Source organism: Myotis yumanensis, unplaced genomic scaffold, assembly GCF_028538775.1.
Source record: "Myotis yumanensis isolate MYYU_CA2020_CCGP unplaced genomic scaffold, mMyoYum1.0.hap1 SCAF_9, whole genome shotgun sequence".
NCBI lineage: Eukaryota > Metazoa > Chordata > Mammalia > Chiroptera > Vespertilionidae > Myotis > Myotis yumanensis.
This window is the reverse complement of record NW_027223760.1, coordinates 61646352-61666007: the sequence shown is the minus strand read 5'-3', so window position 1 is coordinate 61666007 and position 19656 is coordinate 61646352. Positions and strand designations below refer to the sequence as shown.

General features: G+C 37.4%; 1 protein-coding gene across 2 annotated transcripts in view; it reads right to left on the bottom strand.

Annotated features, from left to right (window-relative positions):
• STK31 (serine/threonine kinase 31) overlaps positions 1 to 19656 on the bottom strand; it is a 65624-nt gene that overhangs the window by 2284 nt on the left and 43684 nt on the right. The window contains exons 16-22 of one of the 2 annotated variants that reach the window (XM_070425162.1): positions 12790 to 12870; positions 10959 to 11084; positions 8594 to 8719; positions 8327 to 8413; positions 7517 to 7666; positions 5856 to 5978; positions 1473 to 1541 (exon numbers count right to left, since the gene is read on the bottom strand). In XM_070425162.1, the coding sequence (XP_070281263.1) occupies positions 1473 to 1541; positions 5856 to 5978; positions 7517 to 7666; positions 8327 to 8413; positions 8594 to 8719; positions 10959 to 11084; positions 12790 to 12870 (762 nt within the window). The remainder of the gene's footprint in view (positions 1 to 1472; positions 1542 to 5855; positions 5979 to 7516; positions 7667 to 8326; positions 8414 to 8593; positions 8720 to 10958; positions 11085 to 12789; positions 12871 to 19656) is intronic. The other variant, XM_070425163.1, reaches the window with a different exon arrangement.

Genomic DNA, 19656 nt, shown 5'->3' with positions numbered 1-19656 from the left:
CAAAGTAGGTTCAGAGGTTCATCAGTTGTAATAAATGTACCACTCTTGTGGGGGATGTTGATAATGGATAGACTATGCATATGTGAGAGAAGGAAGTATATGAGAACTCTCTGTACCTTCATCTCAATTTTGTTTGTGAATTTAAAAACTGCTCTTAAAAAAAGTAAGTTCATAAAAAACAGTGGTAAAACATTATAAAATATTTTCTTCATTTAAAAAATAGCGTAAGAACTTTTAGAGCCTGATCACTTACTCTTGTAGACTCATTTACTGCAATATTTAACCTCTTGATATTTAGTCATATTATAGTATTCCATTTCAAAATAATTTAATATTTTCATACCTTAGTGCAGGCTTTGGTCTTTATCAGAAATGCCTACCATCTCACTCTACCGCATGTAAATTTTTAATTCAGTCTTAAGGATTCACCTCAAATAACTAATTGCTTCCCCCTTTCTCTACAGAATTAAAAATTGGCTTCCTCCAAAGTACTTTCTTAATACTCTATGTATAGCCCTTTTGGCATGGCTCAATAGATAAGCATTGACCCATGAACCAGGACACTGCGGTTCAATTCCAGGTCAGGGCACATGCCCAGGTTGCAGGTTTGATCCCCAGTGGGAGGCATGCAGGAGGCAACCAATCAATGATTCACTTTCATCATTGATATTTCTATCTCTCTTTCTCTCTGAAATCAATAAAAATATATTTTTTAAAAATACTCTATTTATAGATCTTGGTTGTTTACTTGTTCACATTTCCAAATTATTAATTTTTTCAATGCTGCAATCCTAGTAACCCAGCCCCTAGTTCAATTTCTGGTATAGAATAGATACTCAAAATATGTTGGCTGAATACACATATGAATGGCAAAGCAATATGAATGACATAGATGTGTGACAAAGAAAAGATACAGCTAGGTATTTATAAAAAAAGTAAAACAGCCCCAGCCGGTTTGGCTCAGTGGATAGAGTGCTGGCCGGCAGACTGAAGGGTCCCAGGTTCGATTCTATTCAGGGGAACATGCCCAGTTTGCGGGCTCGATTTCCAGTAGGAAGCATGCAGGAGGCAGCCGATCAATGATTCTCTCTCATCATTGATGTTTCTATCTCTCTCTCCCTCTCCCTTCCTCTCTGAAATCAATAAAAAAATTTTTTTTAAGTAAAACATTAATTTTAATAAAATATCATTTTGGAAGATACAGAAAAGACTATTTTTCCTTAATTGTTACTTAGATAATTTATATAATTTGTGTGAAAAACATAGACTCCAGCAGTCTTCTCTAGCAGTAATTCTCTGGCAGTAATTTAAGCAGGGTACCTAAATTTTTTTTTCAGTATTTCTTTATTGTGAATGCTATTTGGCATTCTTACAATAATTAGAGGGCACTTTCAGTCAAATATTTAAGTTTACATTACTACTACACATCTATATCCCATTTGCAACAAGTAAATGACAAAAAAGTCACATACCAAACGAAACTGATCCACTTTCGGGATTCCCTCTTCATTTGTCTCAAATTCCTGATTTTGAACAGAAAGCTATAAAGAAAAATCAGAAAGAATAAATTCCCAATGTACCAATACTGACCCTATAACAAAGTCAAATCTGGAACTCTTCAGATTCTGGTGAGAAGAGAAGAGAAGAGCTAACTCAAAGAAAGCACATTAACCCTTGCAGGATAAAAATACTTTCATTATAATAAGAACTTGTTCACAAACAACCAAATAGTTCCTGGGGGCCCCCCTAAAGTATCAATCAGAGTGGTTGCACACAGTATAGCCTCTTTTAATACTTCCTCACCTTACAAGCACTATTCCCAACGGGAGACTGGATCAGCTCTGCCAAGTCCCACATAACCCTGTAGTTCCATGGCAGGAAGGGAGAGCAGCTCAGAACTGGGCATTCAAAGTGTACAACCTTTAGAAGGAGGCTATTGTCTGGGACCAGAGAAATGCTTAGCCCCCTCCTGCTGGCTGGACTGGCATCATCCTCAACAAGAGACTGTTTTGATCTATCATCCTGAGCCCAGGCAGGCTAAGCTTGCTCCTGTACCCAACCTGAACCTACAGTGAGCCTCCACAGAGGAAACTAGAGTTGCAGACTGTCAGAGAGACCGAGGGGTTTGGCTTTGAACCAGGGGCTACTTTCCCTAACCCTATCTCAGCTAGCCTGAATTCATCCTACAGTCTCTCTTCGGAAGGCTCTGGAGGGAGAGCAGGCAACCTCAGGGGAAGACAGAGTAGCTGACAGGTAGAATTGGACATCAGGAAGCTTCTGTCCTTTTATGGATCTGCTCCTAGCTCAAAGCTGGAAGAAGGCAACCCTTTTGCACAGACTGGCCCCTCCCACACACACTCAGGTCCAGTCAATACAGACACAAACTGAACAGAGTAGTAGTTAAAGACAGGCAGCCCAAGGTCGGTTACTCAGAACGTCTGACAGTGACCTGTACCTGAACCCAACACAGGTAGACCCAGAACTAACACAACCAGTGGTGGCTTTTAGACTACATCAGAGCTTGACCCAACTAGCCACACAAGTGGCACACCCAAAGGGGGATTCTGGAAGGCGCCATATCTTGCTGGAAACAACGCTGCCTCGGGGGGCAGCCCCTACACAGCATTTCATGCATGGTGATCCAAGTTTACCTTAGAGTCACCCAGTGAAGTTTTAACTCCACCCACGAAAGGGCCAACAGCATTCAAGTTCAACCATAGCAGGGGGTGTACATAACCCACAAGAAACATTCCTGGAGAACAGAAGTCAGGTGATCTGGAAGATTGTTCTACTGAATCCAACAAGACACCTCAAAACTGCACCAGCACAGCAGATTGCACAGTGTGGTCAGAGTTGAGCCTCATATGTCAGCCAGCCTGAGGGTTGATCCCAACCATGAATGGGCCAATAGCAATCAAGACCCAATTACAACAGGAGGGCCCACAAAGCCACACAAGGGACATTCCTAGGGCACCCAGCTCAGGAAATCAAGGAGAGTACAACCACTGGGTCCCACAGCACACCTACTATATAAGACCACCCCATCGCAGTTCTATCTAATACACAGCTGAAGAAACAAGTCCCAAATGAAAGAACAGGAGGAATCTCCAGAAAAAAAGAGTGAAATGAAATGAAGGCAAGCAATTTATCAGAGTTCAAAGTAATGGTTATAAGGATGCTCAAAGAACTTAGAACTATTGAAAAAGAACATAGAAACCATGAAAAAGAACTAGCCAGAAATGAAGAATACCATATCTGACATCAATACAAAGTGGGTTGGATGAAACAGAGGATCAAATCAGTGATTTGGAAGCCAAGGTAGGAAAAAACACCTAATCAGAGCAGTAAAAAGAAAAAAAGAATTTAAAATAATGTGAATAGTTTAAGGAACCTCTGGGACAACTTCAAAAGTACCAACATTTACATGATGGGGGTGCCAGAAGGAGAAGAGAGAGAGCAAGGAATTAAAGACTTATTTGAAAACATAATGACAAAAAACTTCCCTAACCTGGTGAAGGAAACAGACATACAAGTCCAAGAAGCACAGAGTCCCAATCAAGATGAGCCCAAAGAGTCCCACACAAAGACACTTCATAATTAAAATGCCAAAGGTTAAAGACAAAGAGAGAATCTTAAAAGCAGCAAGAAAAAGCAGAATAACAACTGACACCACACTAAATCAAAAACATATGCATCCACATTCTCGCTGCAGCATTGAATAAGACGTGGTGCATATACACAATGAAATGATTCAGCCATGAAAAACAGAATGAAATCCTGCCATCTGCAATAACATGGATGGACCTAGAGGTTATTATGCTAAGTGCAATAAGTCAGACAGAGAGACAAATGCAATATGATTTCACTTACATGTGGATTCTAAAAAATTAAAATAAATGAACAAGCAGATTGGAAACAGACTCATAGATACAAAAAAACAGAGTTGCCAAATGGGAGGGGGGGTGAGGGAATGGGTGAAAAAAGGTATAGGGATTAGGAAGTACAAAGTGGTAGTTATAGAACAGTCATGGGAATATAAAGTACAGCATAGAGAATGTAGTCAATAATATTGTATTAACCATGTTAGATGGGTACTAGATTTATCAGGGTTATCACTTAAGTTCTATAAATGTCTAATAACTGGGTTTTACACCTGGAATTAATATAATATTGTATGTCAATTGTAATAAAAAATAAAATACTATTTTTAATCAACCAACCACATATAATTGTCTATTCCTACTGTGTCTATTCTGCCCCACTGATCTGTATGTCTAAGTGTACACCAACATCACACTTTCCTGATTTTTAATTTCATTAAGTCTTAAATTCAGGTAGTTTAAGTCCTCCAATTATATGTTTTGAAATTATTTTAGCTATCTCAGATCCTATGTATTGTCATATAAATTATAGAATTTGATTGACAATTACTGAAAGCCTAGAAGTATTGTTGATGAAATTGTATTGACTCTGTAGACCAATTTGAGAAGAATTCAGATCCATTCAACATTGAGTCTTATAGTCCACGAGCATGGTACATTTTTCCACTTATTTATGTCTCCTTTCATTTCTCGAAACAACACTTAATAATTTTCAGTGTATAGCTGTCACTACTGTAAGTGATTTATTTCCATTTCCTATTTTACTTTGCTAATATATGAAAACACAATTATTATATACTGACGTTTTTTCCTGCAACCTCACTAAACTTCTTAGTTCTAGTAGCTCTTAGGTACATTCCTACTCATTTTCTACATAATACAGACAGCTTTACTTCTTTCTTTTCAAACAGTATGTTTTTTATTTCTTTTTGTTGCCTTATTACACTGGCTAGACCAGGATCAGCAAATTATGGCCTACATGCCAAATCTATTCCACTGCTTATTTTTTTACAGCCTGGAAGCCATTTTTTAACAACAGGATATTTCTTTTTTTTAAATATATATATATATATTCTATTTTTTACAGAGAGGAAGGGAGAGGGACAGAGAATTAGAAACATCAATGAGAGAGAAACATTGATCAGCTGCCTCCTGCACACTCCCTACTGGGGATGTGCCGGCAACCAAGGTACATGCCCTTGACCGGCATCAAACCTGGGACCCTTGAGTCCGCAGGCTGACGCTCTATCCACTGAGCCAAACCGGTTAGGGCTGGAAGCCATTTTCTAATGTTTAAAATAAAATAAAAAAATACTATCTCTTGACATATTAAAATTATAAGAAATTCCAATTTCAATGTCCATAACACTCATTCATTTACTTACTGTCTATGGCTGCTTTCATACTACAGAGATCTTAAATACTTATCATCTAGCCTTTTGCAGAACCCTGGGTTAGAACCTCTAGTACAATGGTAAGCAGAAGTGAGAACAGATACCCTTCCCTGATTAATACTTAACCCCTCATAATTCACAGGAAGAATGGTTTTAAACCCTGAATTAAAAATCGCTATTTGATTTACACTGAAATCAGGAATATTTACTCAAGGTTCACTCAGCATTTATTTTCCACATATGGATAAACTGCTTCCAAATAATATAGGACAAAATCATTTTCACTGTTAATCTTGACTTTAATAAAACTAAGGCAACAGTGTGATATGTAAATATATAGCAAGCCAATTTGTAGAAAGTACATAATCAGTGATAGAAAGTATGTCAACAGTTTGTCATAAAACTTTTCTAAAAGGAAAACAAACAACTTTCTACTGAAAATCTATCACTGCTTTTTGTGCTGAGGAAAATCCCTACAAAATCATCACTTTATATACTGAAATACACACACAAACACACACACACACACACACACACACATATATAAATGAATGACCTATTTCAATAAAAAATAACATACCCACAATAAAATGCAGCCATACGCATATAAGTCAGAACTTGGAGAAGCAGGTTTTCCCATTTTCACTTCAGGTGCTATCAAACTCAAGTCACCAACCATCATGTTCACTGAGGCTCGCTGACTCTAGGAAAACAGCAGGTTAAATATCTTAGAGGCAACACAGTTGAGGTGGCTCTCTGTGAAGTACTCTACAGCTATTCAACAACAACAAAAACTAATTTGTAATACTTCATTCTCTTCTGTTATCACGTATTTTTACCTAATTTCTGCTATTATAAACTGCTCCTAAAATTAATGTCATAAAATTAAACAGTGAGACTTCGGTTACATTTCACACTGTAGACCAGGGGTGGGCAAACTTTTTGACTGGAGGGCCACAATGGGTTCTTAAACTGGACCGGAGGGCCGGAACAAAAGCATGGATGGAGTGTTTGTGTGAACTAATATAAATTCAAAGTAAACATCATTACATAAAAGGGTACGGTCTTTTTTTTTTTTTTAGTTTTATTCATTTCAAACGGGCCGGATCCGACCCGCGGGCTGTAATTTGCCCACGGCTGCTGTAGACTCAAGTAGATTTAAAACTAAGAACCACTACTTATTTAAACATTTGGTACATTTTTAAAATAAATGTCATAACGGTAAAGAAGACGTGCTATTTTCTAATTCTAAAATATTCTAGGTAACTTTAAAAAAAACTGAAAGTCTACAAAGTACTTTCCTTTTTTACTGACCATTTCTAAGTATACCATTTCTGATGTGTCAAAAGATATCTAGTAACAAGAAAAGATATCTAGTTGACTGAACCACTCTGTGGCTCAGTGGTTGAGCGCCGACCTATGAACCAGGAGGTCACGGTTCAATTACTGGTCAGGGAACATGCTGGGTTGCAGGCTCAATCCCCAGTGTGGAGCATGCAGGAGGCAGCTTATCAATGATTCTCTTTCATCAGTGATGTTTCTCTCTCTCTCCCCCCACCCCCTTCCTCTCTGAAATCAATAAAAATGTATCTTTTTTAAAAAAAGAACATGAAACCTGGATTTAGACAGACCTTGGCTGCAATTCTCCTCTCCATTTATTTGCTGTGTGACCTTGGGCTTTAACTAATTCTTTGAGCCTAAATTAACTTATAAAATGGAAATAATATCTACCTTACAGAGTCATGGGAAAGCTAAAAATAATTAGTAATCACCTAGCACAAATTACTGTTAATTATGTCTTCTCCTCCTCCTATCTTCATCTTTGGTTCCCAAGTTTCTAAAAAATGCCCATTAATTTAAAAATAGCAAATATATATATATATAAAATCTATTAGGAGGAAGGGTATTAATAGGAGAAAATAGCCACCTAGCTTTCCCTGTGTATTTTCTAGCAATTAAATGTATCTTGATGATGACACAATAATATTTAGTGTTGTCAATGCCATTGACTACAATGTCAGCTTGCTCTTAAGACTGATAGTTACAAAATGTAATGCAAAAATTTAGAAACTCTGTTCTAGCATCTAGCTGATAACAGCAAATTGCTTATACTACATGACACAACTTAAACTAAAGGCAAAGATCTTACAATAAATTATCATATCATGTAAAAGTGTTGAAATACTGCCTAATAATATTAAATGAAGTCTAGGACCTATTTGTAAAATCATGATATTTTACCACAGATTTGGTGAAGTCAAAATCTCCAACAATTCCTTGTTCACGGTTTAAAGCAAATACATTGTTTTGATGAAGTGATCCATGAATTATGTCAGCCTTGTGCAATGTATGCAGGCCTTGGGCAACACCTTTCATGACCTTTAAAGCTTCCTATAGATAAGTACACACAAAAGAAGTCAGGAAGTAGGCAAATCATTTTAATACATAATTAAAAGACTATTCCAGAAATGAGTAAAGCTTCCTCCAAATGAATCTTTAATAAGAATACAACATAGAGAAAGAATTAAAGACAGAAGCTTTGATTATGTAACTGGTGACATCGTCTATACATGACTTAAAGACTTCAGTCTCTAAAAAGACTTAGATTACAAATAATTACTATATAAGGCATCTGGGAGAGAAAAAGAGACTGAAATAGTGTTACCAGGCAGGAAAAATCAGGATGTCCTTTATTGGTATTACTAACTCAAATTTATGACAGAAATTAAAGTTGTCACTCAAATACTTCTAATACCAAGTGCTATATATACTATGCAATTTACAGTACAGCTTAAGTTTTAAGCACGAGCCCTTTACCACTGGGTAAGGGACCCTGTGCAAGCCATTTAATCTCTGTGAGCCTCACATTTTTTCATCTGTATTTAATGGGATAACTCATATCACAGGGTAGATGTGACAAATACAGTAATATGAGTAAAAATTTTACATAGTGTAAAGCAAGTAGTATGCCCTCAACACACATTAGCTGTTATTTTCTCATTCAATACATCCATGGAAATAGATTTTTTTTTTTTTTTTTTTTTTACTTACCTCTGAAGTTAGAGGCATACTGGCTTGAATAGCACTCAAGTTTGCCCTAGGATAGTAGGGGACCATCAGATAAGCCATAGGATCGGACTAAGAAGCAAAACAGAAAATAAGACTCAAAGCAAAAAATCCTTCAATATATTTTTAGTATATATTGATTTACAAGATACCTTTATTTTAAAAGGAATGAATAACTGCCTCACTAAAACTGGAAGCTAAAATTTTTTTTTAAATGCAACATTTTCTGTGAGATTAGTATAAGAACTTTACCTTACACAGAAATAGGAATATCAATGGTAGCAACCCAGACTCTTCCTTAGCTTCTCTCCAAGCTCTGTGATAGGCAGCTGTTCTCTGAACCACCCTGGCTTCTGTATCAACATCCACAGAATAGCCCTTGTACCAAAAAGAGAGACACTGGTAATTCCAAGATTAAAAATCCCACTCTAATGATACATCATTCCAACTTCAACATCATGATTTTTACATAAGTTAAATTACATCTAATTTTATTTTTAAACTTTTTAAGTACCTTTTTATCTGCTTTGAGTGCTATAATTTAGAAAGGAAAGAAAAATTCTACTTGTGACTTAACACATTTCGTACCGCTCAGGAGTTTTCTCGTGTTTCGCGCGCCATCTGTTAAGGACCGCTCACGGTCCATGGAAAAAGGAGCGAATCTAGATACTTATGTAAATTTTGTTTGGTCCCTCTTCATAGAGGAAAATGTTTTACGCAGTACCATACGTAAAAAAAGTACTAGGAACTTTAATTGTTTTTGTAAATAAAAATGTTATAATTATTGAAAAACAGAGTCGGCCTGGTGGTCAAATCCCTCTAGTGTTAACTACAACAATTAAGGCTTGGCTAGAACAAGACTGCGCACAGAGACCACAAGGGGGTGCACCAAGAAAGCATAAAAGATGCGGAGACAAAAAAACATGACAGAAATGGAGGATATGGAGCTAAGAATCGCAATTTTGAGGGCTTGCCATAAATTTGTGCAGAGCCTCACGAAAACTAATGAGACCCTCGATGCTACGATAAAGAAATTAGAAAGTAAGCATACACGGACTGAAATAAAGAATATTATACCCAATAGCAGACCAGAGGAGCACAAGAATCAAAACAAAGATTCGACAAAAAACACCCAATTGGAAAAGCAAAATGAAAAAAGAATCCGAAAGTGTGAAGATAGTGTAAGGAGCCTCTGGGACAGCTTCAAGCGGACTAATATCAGAGTCATTGGAGTGCCAGAAGATGAGAGACAGCAAGATATTGAAAACCTATTTCAAGAAATAATGGCAGAAAACTTCCCCCACCTGGAGAAAGAAATGGACTTACAGGTCCAAGAAGCGCAGAGAACCCCAAACAAAAGGAATCCAAAGAGGACCACACCAAGACACATCATCATTAAAATGCCAAGAGCAAAAGACAAAGAGAAAATCTTAAAAGCAGCAAGAGAAAGAGGCTCAATTACCTACAAGGGAATACCCATACGACTGTCAGCTGATTTCTCAACAGAAACTTTGCAGGCCAGAAGGGAATGGCAAGAAATATTCAAAGTGCTGAATACCAAGAACCTACAACCAAGATTACTTTATCCAGCAAAGCTATCATTCAGAATTGAAGGTCAGATAAAGAGCTTCACAGATAAGAAAAAACTAAAGGAGTTCATCACTGCCAAACCAGTATTATATGAAATGCTGAAAGGTATCCTTTAAGAAGAGGAAGAAGAAGAAAAAGGTAAAGATACAAACTATGAACAACAAACATGCATCTATCAACAAATGAATCTAAGAATCAAGTGAATAAATAACCTGATGTACAGAATGAACTGGTGACTATAATGAATCAGGGACATAGAAAGGGAATGGACTGACTATTCTTGGGGGAAAAGGGGTGTGGGAGATGCGGGAAGTGACTGGACAAAAATCATGCACCTATGGATGAACTCAGTGGGTGGGGAGTGAGGGTGGAGGGTGGGATGGGAGCTGGAAGGAGGGGAGTTATGGGGGGAAAAAAGAGGAACAAATGTAATAATCTGAACAATAAAGATTTAAAAAAAAAAAATAAAGAAAAAAAAAATTATTGAAAAACAACACCTAAAGTGCATTATGATGATTTAAGTAACGTGCAGTTTGCCCAAAAACGTGCGGTCCCTGGCGTATGTCTTAGAGATTTCTACGCGGTACGCAATGTGTTAACATACATCCACAATGCATAGCCACTAAGGCCAAATTAATTATCCTATTATCATGATAACAGTTTCCCAGATCAATGAAGAGAAGAAATCTAAGAATAGAAGATTGAGTTGGCAAAACAGGTAAAATTTTATAATAACTCATTTCAAAGAGAAGTATAAGAAAAACAAAAAATTTTTAAAGCTACTGGATAGAATGTAGTAAATTCACTTGAAAAAGGAAAGCAAGTGTATCCTATTAAGGAACATATATTACTTAGGGAAGCTTTAAATTCAAAATTAGTTTTGGTTATCAAACCAGAAGCATAATCATCAAACTGGTCAACTAGTAAAATTTAGAAAACAAACAGTGCGTTTTTACTTTCCTAAAAAGTAACACCACAGCCCATTACATTTCTGAATCTCCCATAAGTCAGAAGAACTTAAACTTACCTTTAAAAGAATTATCTGCCCATTAACCTCAGAACATAACAAAGGACGCTTGCTGCTAAGTTCTTTCATGGGCTCAGCGTCAAGAAGATCCCGTTCCAAGCTCATGGTAAGAAGGCCACCAGAGTTCTAGGCACAAGTTTTTGTTAAAGTAATAATCCAAACAATCCCAACAATTAAGTGATCAACATAGTTACATGCTATTAGCTGTAACCCTACTGGAGAACCCAAAGAAATAAAAATATTTAAAGTTTCATATTTTTTTCCTAGTTCCTGGCTCTTGAACCACAACCCAAAGTATTATCATCATCATTTTAATTGCTACTACAGTTATAGAACAGACTCTGAAAAGACTGGAATAAACCAGACATGCTTCCAAGGAACCCGTATGTTTACTTGTAAAACTTCTTGTGTTTCCTAAAAATATTAAAGTGACAATAAAAAGGAGGTTGTAAAACGGGAATGAGAAGCCTAAAAATGATGACTACTATGAAGTAGTCATCTGTTTGAAGTGGTATCCTCAAGAATGAAAATGATTTTCAAATATTTTCATTCTACTAAATTATTTCTGCTACTTTTAAAAAGAAATAATGTTTTGCACTAAAACTTGAATATCAACAACACAGGCCAAGCAAGTTTCATTGTTGTACAATTTTAGTAACAAGGACTGTAAAACTGCTTTGGGTTTTTCTTAAATGTTGTCAATACCCACAACCTATAATCAATCCACAGAGGTTTCCTAAGTATACATCTCAGTTAAACTTCTTAAAACCATTAAAGAAGTTCATAATCCCTGATTAAACCTTTTATATTCTTCCACAATGAAATAGGTTAGCATATTTTTTAATTAATTTTCAAGTCCTACATGGCACCACATATTCACTCACCCATTCTGCATGAGATAGTCTCTACGCTACAGTTAAATAATTGCATGGAAAACCCCACTTTATTTTAAAGTTTCATCTGCAAAGATTTTACAGTAATTTCTTTAACAATTTAAGAAGCTTTAGTCTTCACATTTATGAGTTCACAAATATGTGAATATCCCTTTGTGCCCCATATTTGAGCTATTATCATGGACTTAATGTCAATCTTTAAGAATATATATCGTGCCCTAGCTAGTTTGGCTCAATGGATGGAGCATTGGCTTGCAATCCTGGGTTCAATTCCAGTCAGGGGCACATGCTCGGGTTGCGGGTTCGACCCCCAGTGGGGGTTGTGCAGGCGGCAACCGATCAGTGTTTCTCTCCCATCACTGATATTTCTCTCACTCTTTCCCCTCTCCCTTCCTCTCTGAAATCAATAAAAATATTTTTTTTTAAAAAAAGAATAACTATTGTATCTAGCCCCCCCATCACTACCAGGCAAAATAAACACAGAGCTAACAAATTCTGCCTCAGTCTACCATCCTGCTCCACACTGCCCTTCTGTCTAGTACCCTGATTTTCCAGGCTTTGAATCCTATCAGCCTAGAAAACTATACCCACATGAACATCTCTAACTTAACCAACATCTCCACAATTTTCTCCAGTCTACTTTAACATAAAAGATAGATTTGGCATAAATTTCTCATGACTATAAGTGTCCTGCTTTTTTTCTAACTCTTGGGCCAGCAGCTAAAACTGCTATCATTTAAAAAAATAAGACACCTAGAATGCACTGGGCCAGTATTAAAGCCAGTTTTGAGAAAAAGTTCTCATAATACCCAGAAACTACTCATCAGAAACATTTTTATAGTATGGATATTATAAATTTAACATTGACACACAATTTTAACATCGTTAGTTTCAACACTGTCTTCAGAGTAGTAATTCTCAGGGGAAATAAAGCTTACCATATACTTAAGTAATCCTATTTCAGGATGAAGCAGAGGTAGCTCAGGGAACCATTTCTGTACCAAGTTATTCAGCTTCTCCTAAGTTTAAAAAATATAGATATATATTCAATTGTGGCATGTTGGCTTTTGGGAAAAAATAATATACCAGTATTTCCCTTATTATATATCTAACAAGATATATGTATGACCTAAGATACATAATCACTGATTTTGCCTTCTACTACAAAAAAAATAGCAGATCCAATTCTTAACCTTATTTCCTGTATATCAACTCAGCCTCTACCGATTCTGCCCCCACCCTCTTTACTGGGTGTTTGGTGTTTATATTTGTTTGGTTTATCTATTGGTTCTGTGGTGTTTTCTCCATATATATATTCTCCTTTCCTTTTCTCTCCTATCTTTTTTTTCTTCTTTTCTCTCTCTCTCTCTCTCTCTCTCTCTCTCTCTCTCTTAGATATCATTTGTACTCTCTTTTCTCTCCCCTAATTCTCTTTTCTCAGGTGGTCACTTATATTGGGGTTATCGGTGTCGTGAGTACATTCATGCTTTGTTCCCCTTGAGTCATGTCTTGTTAAGGTGAATTTTATCCTGTCTGGCTAAAGTGCTAGAGAGCAAGCCACATAACCAGACACCTTGAGAGGAGGAGCAGCGACGCGTGCAGCTCACTCCTGTCCAAAGAGCAGCAGCCGTGCAAGCAGCCCACCCCCATCCGAGGAGCAGCAGACTTGCAATCAACCTGTCCAAGTCCAAGGAGCAGTAGCCCCACAAGCAGCCCACCACATCAGAGGAACAACAGCAGCGTGCAGCCAGCCCCCATTCAAGGAATAGCAGCCATGTGAGCAGTCCACCACAGTTCAAGGAGTAGAAGCTGCGTGTGTAGCCCACCCCCATCCAAGGAACAGCAGCCTCGTGATCACCACACCCTCTGTCTGAGAAACAGCAGCTGTGTGAGAAGCCTCCCCTCACCAGCCAGAGGAGCCACCATGGCTGTGAACAGCACCCACCAGAGGAGCTGCTGACAACTGAGGAGCAACTGCTACCACAACCACCCGAGGAGCAACCGCAGCCCGAGGAGCCACAGCCAACCAAGGAGCAGCCCTGAACCACTCAACATCTAGACCTGTCGGTGAGATCAAACATGGGTAGACAAAGAAACCCCCAAAGGAAAGAAGAGGAGGACTCGCCAGAAAAGCAGCTAAGTGAAACAGAGGCATGCAACATGTCAAAAAAGAATTCAAATTAAGGGTCCTAGAGTGCATAAACCGGATGGAGGAAAAAATCAACAACTTATGCAAGAATCAAGAAGAAACAGATGAAAAAATCAACAACTTATGTAAGAATCAAAAAGAAATGGATGAAAAAAATCAATAACTTATGCAAGAACCAAGAAGAAATGAAGAGTGATATAGCTGCAATAAAAAACACCATTGAAAGTTTCAACAGTAGACTAGGAGAAGCAGAGGACCGAATTAGCGAATTAGAAGACAGGGAAACAAAACACATGCAAACTGAACTGCAATTGGAGAAAAAAATTAAAAGACAGGAGGAGAGCCTAAGGGAGCTATGGGACAACATGAAACAAAACAACATATGAATAATAGGGGTGCCAGAACAACAGAAAGAGGAACAAGGGTTAGAAAACCTATTGAAAGAAATAAAATTAGAAAACTTCCCTGAGGTGGGGAAGAAAAAAGTCACACAAGCACAGAGAGTCCCAAACAAGATGAACTCGAAAAGACCCACGCCAAGACACATCATAATTACCATGGCAAATGTTCATGACAAAGAGAGAATCTTAAAGGCTGCAAGTGAGAGACGGAAAGTTACATACAAGGGATCTCCCATTATATTATCAAATGACTTCTCAGCAGAAACACATCAGGCCAGAAAAGAATGGATGGAAATTTACAAAGTGATGCAAAGCAAAGGACTGAATCCAAGAATACTCTATCCAGCAAGGCTATCATTCAAAATTGAGGGGAAATAAGAAGGTTCACAGATAAAAAAAGGTTAAGGGAGTTTATAACCACCAAGTCGGCAATGCAAGAAATGCTAAAGGGACTGGTGTAAAAAGAAGAAATAAAAAGCTCAGAAAGAAAACTGGCACAAAAAAATAGAAATGGCTACAAACAAGTACCTTTCAATAATAACTTTAAACGTAAATGGACTAAATGCTCCAATCAAAATACACCGAGTGGCTGCATGGATAAAACAACATGACCCATGTATTTGCTGTCTACAAGAGACCCACCTCAGAATAAGGGACTCACACAGAAAGTGAAGGGATGGAAAAATATCTTTCAGGCAAATGGAAATGAAAAAAAAGCTGGGGTAGCAATACTTATATCAGACAAAATAGACATCAAAGTGAAGGCCATAACAAGAGATAAGGAAGGCCACTTCATAATACTAAAGGGATCGATACAACAAGAAGATATAAACCTGATAAACATATATGCACCCAATGCAGGAGCACCCAAATACATAAAAAAACTCCTGGAAGATATCAAGGGAGAGATCAACAACAATACAATCATAGTAGGGGACTTTAATACACCACTGACATCACTGGATAAATCCTCTAGACAAAAAATCAGCAAAGAAACAGCAATCCTAAATGACTCACTAGATCAGATGGACTTAATTGACATCTTCAGAACATTTCACCCCAAAGCCACGGAATATACGTTCTTCTCAAGTGCACATGGGACATTTTCAAAAATAGACCACATATTGGGTCACAAGCAAAGTCTCCACAAATTCAAGAAGACTGAAATCATACCAAGCATCTTCTCAGATCACAATGGCATAATATTAGAAATAAACTACAATACAAACAACCCAAAATACTCAAACACTTGAAAGCTGAATAGCATGTCATTAAATATTGATTGGGTTACCAAGGAGATCAAAGAAGAAATTAAAAACATCCTGGAAACTAATGACAATGAAAACACAACAATCCAAAACCTCTGGGACACAATGAAAGCAGTCCTGAGAGGGAAGTTTATAGCTCTACAGGCCTATCTCAAAAAACAAGAAAAAATGGTAGTCAATCATCTAACTCTACAACTCAAAGAATTAGAAAGAGAGCAACAAGAAAAGCCCAGAGTGAGCAGAAGGAAGGAGATAATAAAGATTAGAGCAGAAATAAATGACATAGAGACCAAAAAAACAATACAGAAAATCAATGAAACCAAGAGCTGGTTCTTTGAAAGGATAAACAAGATTGACAAACCTCTAGCCAGGCTCACCAAGAAGCAAAGAGAGAGGACCCAAATAAACAAAATCAGAAACGATAGAGGCGAAATAACAACAGACCCCACAGAAATACAAATGATTGTTAAAAAATACTATGGACAGCTCTACTCCAACAAACTAGAGAACCTAGAGGAAATGGACAAATTCCTAGAAAAATACATTCCAGCACTCAATCAAGAAGAATCTAAAAATCTCAATAGGCCAATAACTATGGAAGAAATTGAAGCAGTCATCAAAAAGCTTCCAGCAAACAAAACCCCAGGACCAGACGGCTTCACAGGGGAGTTTTACCAAACATTCAAGGAAGAACTAAAACCTATCCTCCTCAGACTACTACAAAAAATTCAAGAGAAAGGAACACTTCCAAGCTCAGTCTATGAAGCCAGCATCACCCTAATACCAAAACGAGGGAAAGACAACACAATGAAAAAGAATTACAGGCCAATATCCCTCATGAACATAGATGCCAAAATCCTCAACAAAATCTTAGCAAATCGGATGCAGCAGTACATCAGAAAGATCATACACCATGACCAAGTAGGTTTATCCCAGGGATGCAAGGATGGTACAATATCCGTAAATCAATAAACGTGATACACCACATAAACAAATTGAAAGAAAAAAACCACATGGCCACATGGTCATATCAATTGATGCAGAAAAAGCATTCGACAAAATCCAACACCCATTTTTGATAAAAACTCTCAGCAAGGTGGGAATAGAAGGATCATACCTCAACATAATAAAAGCCATATATGACAGGCCCACAGCCAACATCATACTCAATGGACAAAAACTAACACCATTTCCCCTAAGAACAGGAACAAGACAGGAATGCCCACTCTCACCACTCCTGTTCAACATAGTCCTGGAAGTATTAGCCATTACAATTAGACAAGAAGAAGAAATAAAAGGCATCCAAATTGGAAAAGAGGAAGTAAAACTGTCCTTATTTGCAGACGACATGATATTATACATACAAAACCCTAGAGACCCCATCAAAAAACTGCTAGACTTAATACATGAATTTGGCAGTGTAGCAGGATACAAAATTAACCCCAAGAAATCTGAGGCATTTCTATACACCAATAGTGAATTTTCAGAAAGGGAGATCAGAAAAACAATCCCATTTACCATCGCACCAAAAAAATTAAGCTACCTAGGAATAAACTTAACTAAAGAGGTAAAAGACCTCTATTCAGAAAACTACAGGACGTTGAAAAAAGAGATAGAGGTTGACATAAACAGATGGAAGAACATACCGTGTTCATGGATTGGTAGAATCAACATCATTAAAATGTCCATACTACCCAAAGCAATCTATAAATTCAACGCACTTACCATTAAAATACCAACGGCCCACTTCACGGATCTAGAACGAACTCTCCAGAAATCGACCCGAACCAATATGCTCAATTAATATTTGACAAAGGAGGTAAGAACATACAATGGAGTCAAGACAGTCTCTTCAATAAATGGTGTTGGGAAAATTGGACAGATACATGCAAAAAAATGAAACTAGACCACCAACTTACACCATACACAAGAATAAACTCAAAATGGATAAAGGACTTAAATGTAAGACAGGAAACCATAAAAATTCTAGAGGAATCCAAAGGCAACAAAATCTCAGACATATGCCAAAGCAATTTCTTCACTGATACAGCTCCTAGGGCATTAGAAACTAAAGAGAAAATAAACAAATGGGACTACATCAAAATAAAAAGCTTCTGCACAGCAAAAGAAACCATCAACAAAACAACAAGAAAGCCCACTGCATGGGAAAACATATTTGCCAATGTTATCACCGATAAGGGTTTAATCTCCAACATTTATAGGGAACTCATACAACTTAACAAAAGCAAGATAAACAATCCAATCAAAAAATGGGCAAAGAACCTAAATAGACACTTTTCAAAAGAGGACATTCAGAAAGCCAAGAGACATATGAAAACATGCTCAAAGTCACTAATCATCCGAGAAATGCAAATCAAAACAACACTGAGGAACCATCTCACACCTGTCAGAATGGCTATTATCAACAAACGACAAGTGCCGGAGAGGATGTGGAGAAAAAGGAACACTTGTGCACTGCTGGTGGGAATGCAGACTGGTGCAGCCACTATGGAAGACAGTATGGAGTTCCTCAAAAAGTTAAAAATGGAACTCCCATTTGACCCAGTGATCCCACTTCTAGGAATATATCCCAAGAAATCAGAAACACCAATCAGAAAGGATATATGCACCCCTATGTTCATAGCAGCACAATTCACCATAGCTAAGATCTGGAAACAGCCTAAGCGCCCATCAGCAGATGAATGGATTAGAAAACTGTGGTACATCTACACGATGGAATACTATGCTGCTGTAAAAAAGAAGGAATTCTTACCATTTGCAACAGCATGGATGGAACTGGAGAGCATTATGCTAAGTGAAATAAGCCAGTCAATGAAGGAAAAATACCACATGATCTCACACATTCATGGATAATAGAGACCATTATAAACTTTTGAACAATAATAGATACAGAGGCAGAGCAACATCGAACAGACTGTCAAACTACAACGGGAAGGCTGGGGAGGGTTGCAGGGTGGGAGGGGGAGGTAAGAGATCAACCGAAGGACTTGTATGCATGCATACGAGCATAACCAATGGACACAAGACACTGGGAGGCATGGGAGGCTAGGGTAGGGTCAAGGGGAGAAAAAAAAAAAGGAGACATATATAATACTCTTTGTAATACTTTAAGCAATAAAACAATTTAAAAAAATAGCAAATGAAAGCCAAGAATCATCTTAGATCTAAAATACCATCTTTACTAAGAGAAGAAAAACTTAATTACCAATTTTAGGTTTGGTATACATATATAGACACAGAACCTTGCCTAAGGTCAAGCTCTGCACTCACTTCCAAGCTAAAATGAAAAAGTGTGGTAATACACCAATTTGAATTATGAAATTGTCATTATTTCTAAAAAAAAAAAAAAAGAACACAGTGATATGTTTAAAATAATAGCTATGTCATTTAGGAGGAAACACACATAAAAAGCCTTGGAAAAAATATGTAGCCCTAACCGGTTTGGCTCAGTGGATAGAGCGTCAGCCTGCAGACTCAAGGGTCCCAGGTTCAATTCCAGTCAAGGGCATGTACCTTGGTTGCGGGCACATCCCCAGCAGGGAGTGTGCAGGAGGCAGCTGATCGATGTTTCTTTCTCATTGATGTTTCTAACTCTCTATCCCTCTCCCTTCCTCTCTGTAAAAAATCAATAAAATATATTTAAAAAATATGTAGCTCTACAAAAGCCACTTGAAGCAAATGTGAAAATTGAGGATTCTTAGAAAAGTTATTTATCACATGTTCATTAAGTGAAACTTCTAGACACTTATCAAGTCGCTGGGAGATAGCTATTTTATTCCAGGTGACTACTAAAGTACACAGTCATGTGAGTTTGCTAAATGAAATATAACCTTAAAATGTCTATTATTTCACAATTTTTTTATTTTTCAAAGCAATGTTCTTAACTTAGTTCACATAACATTCCTAATACATAAAATACAATACTCTTTGCATTTTAAAGAGAAAATACGCTCTCACAAAAATTAG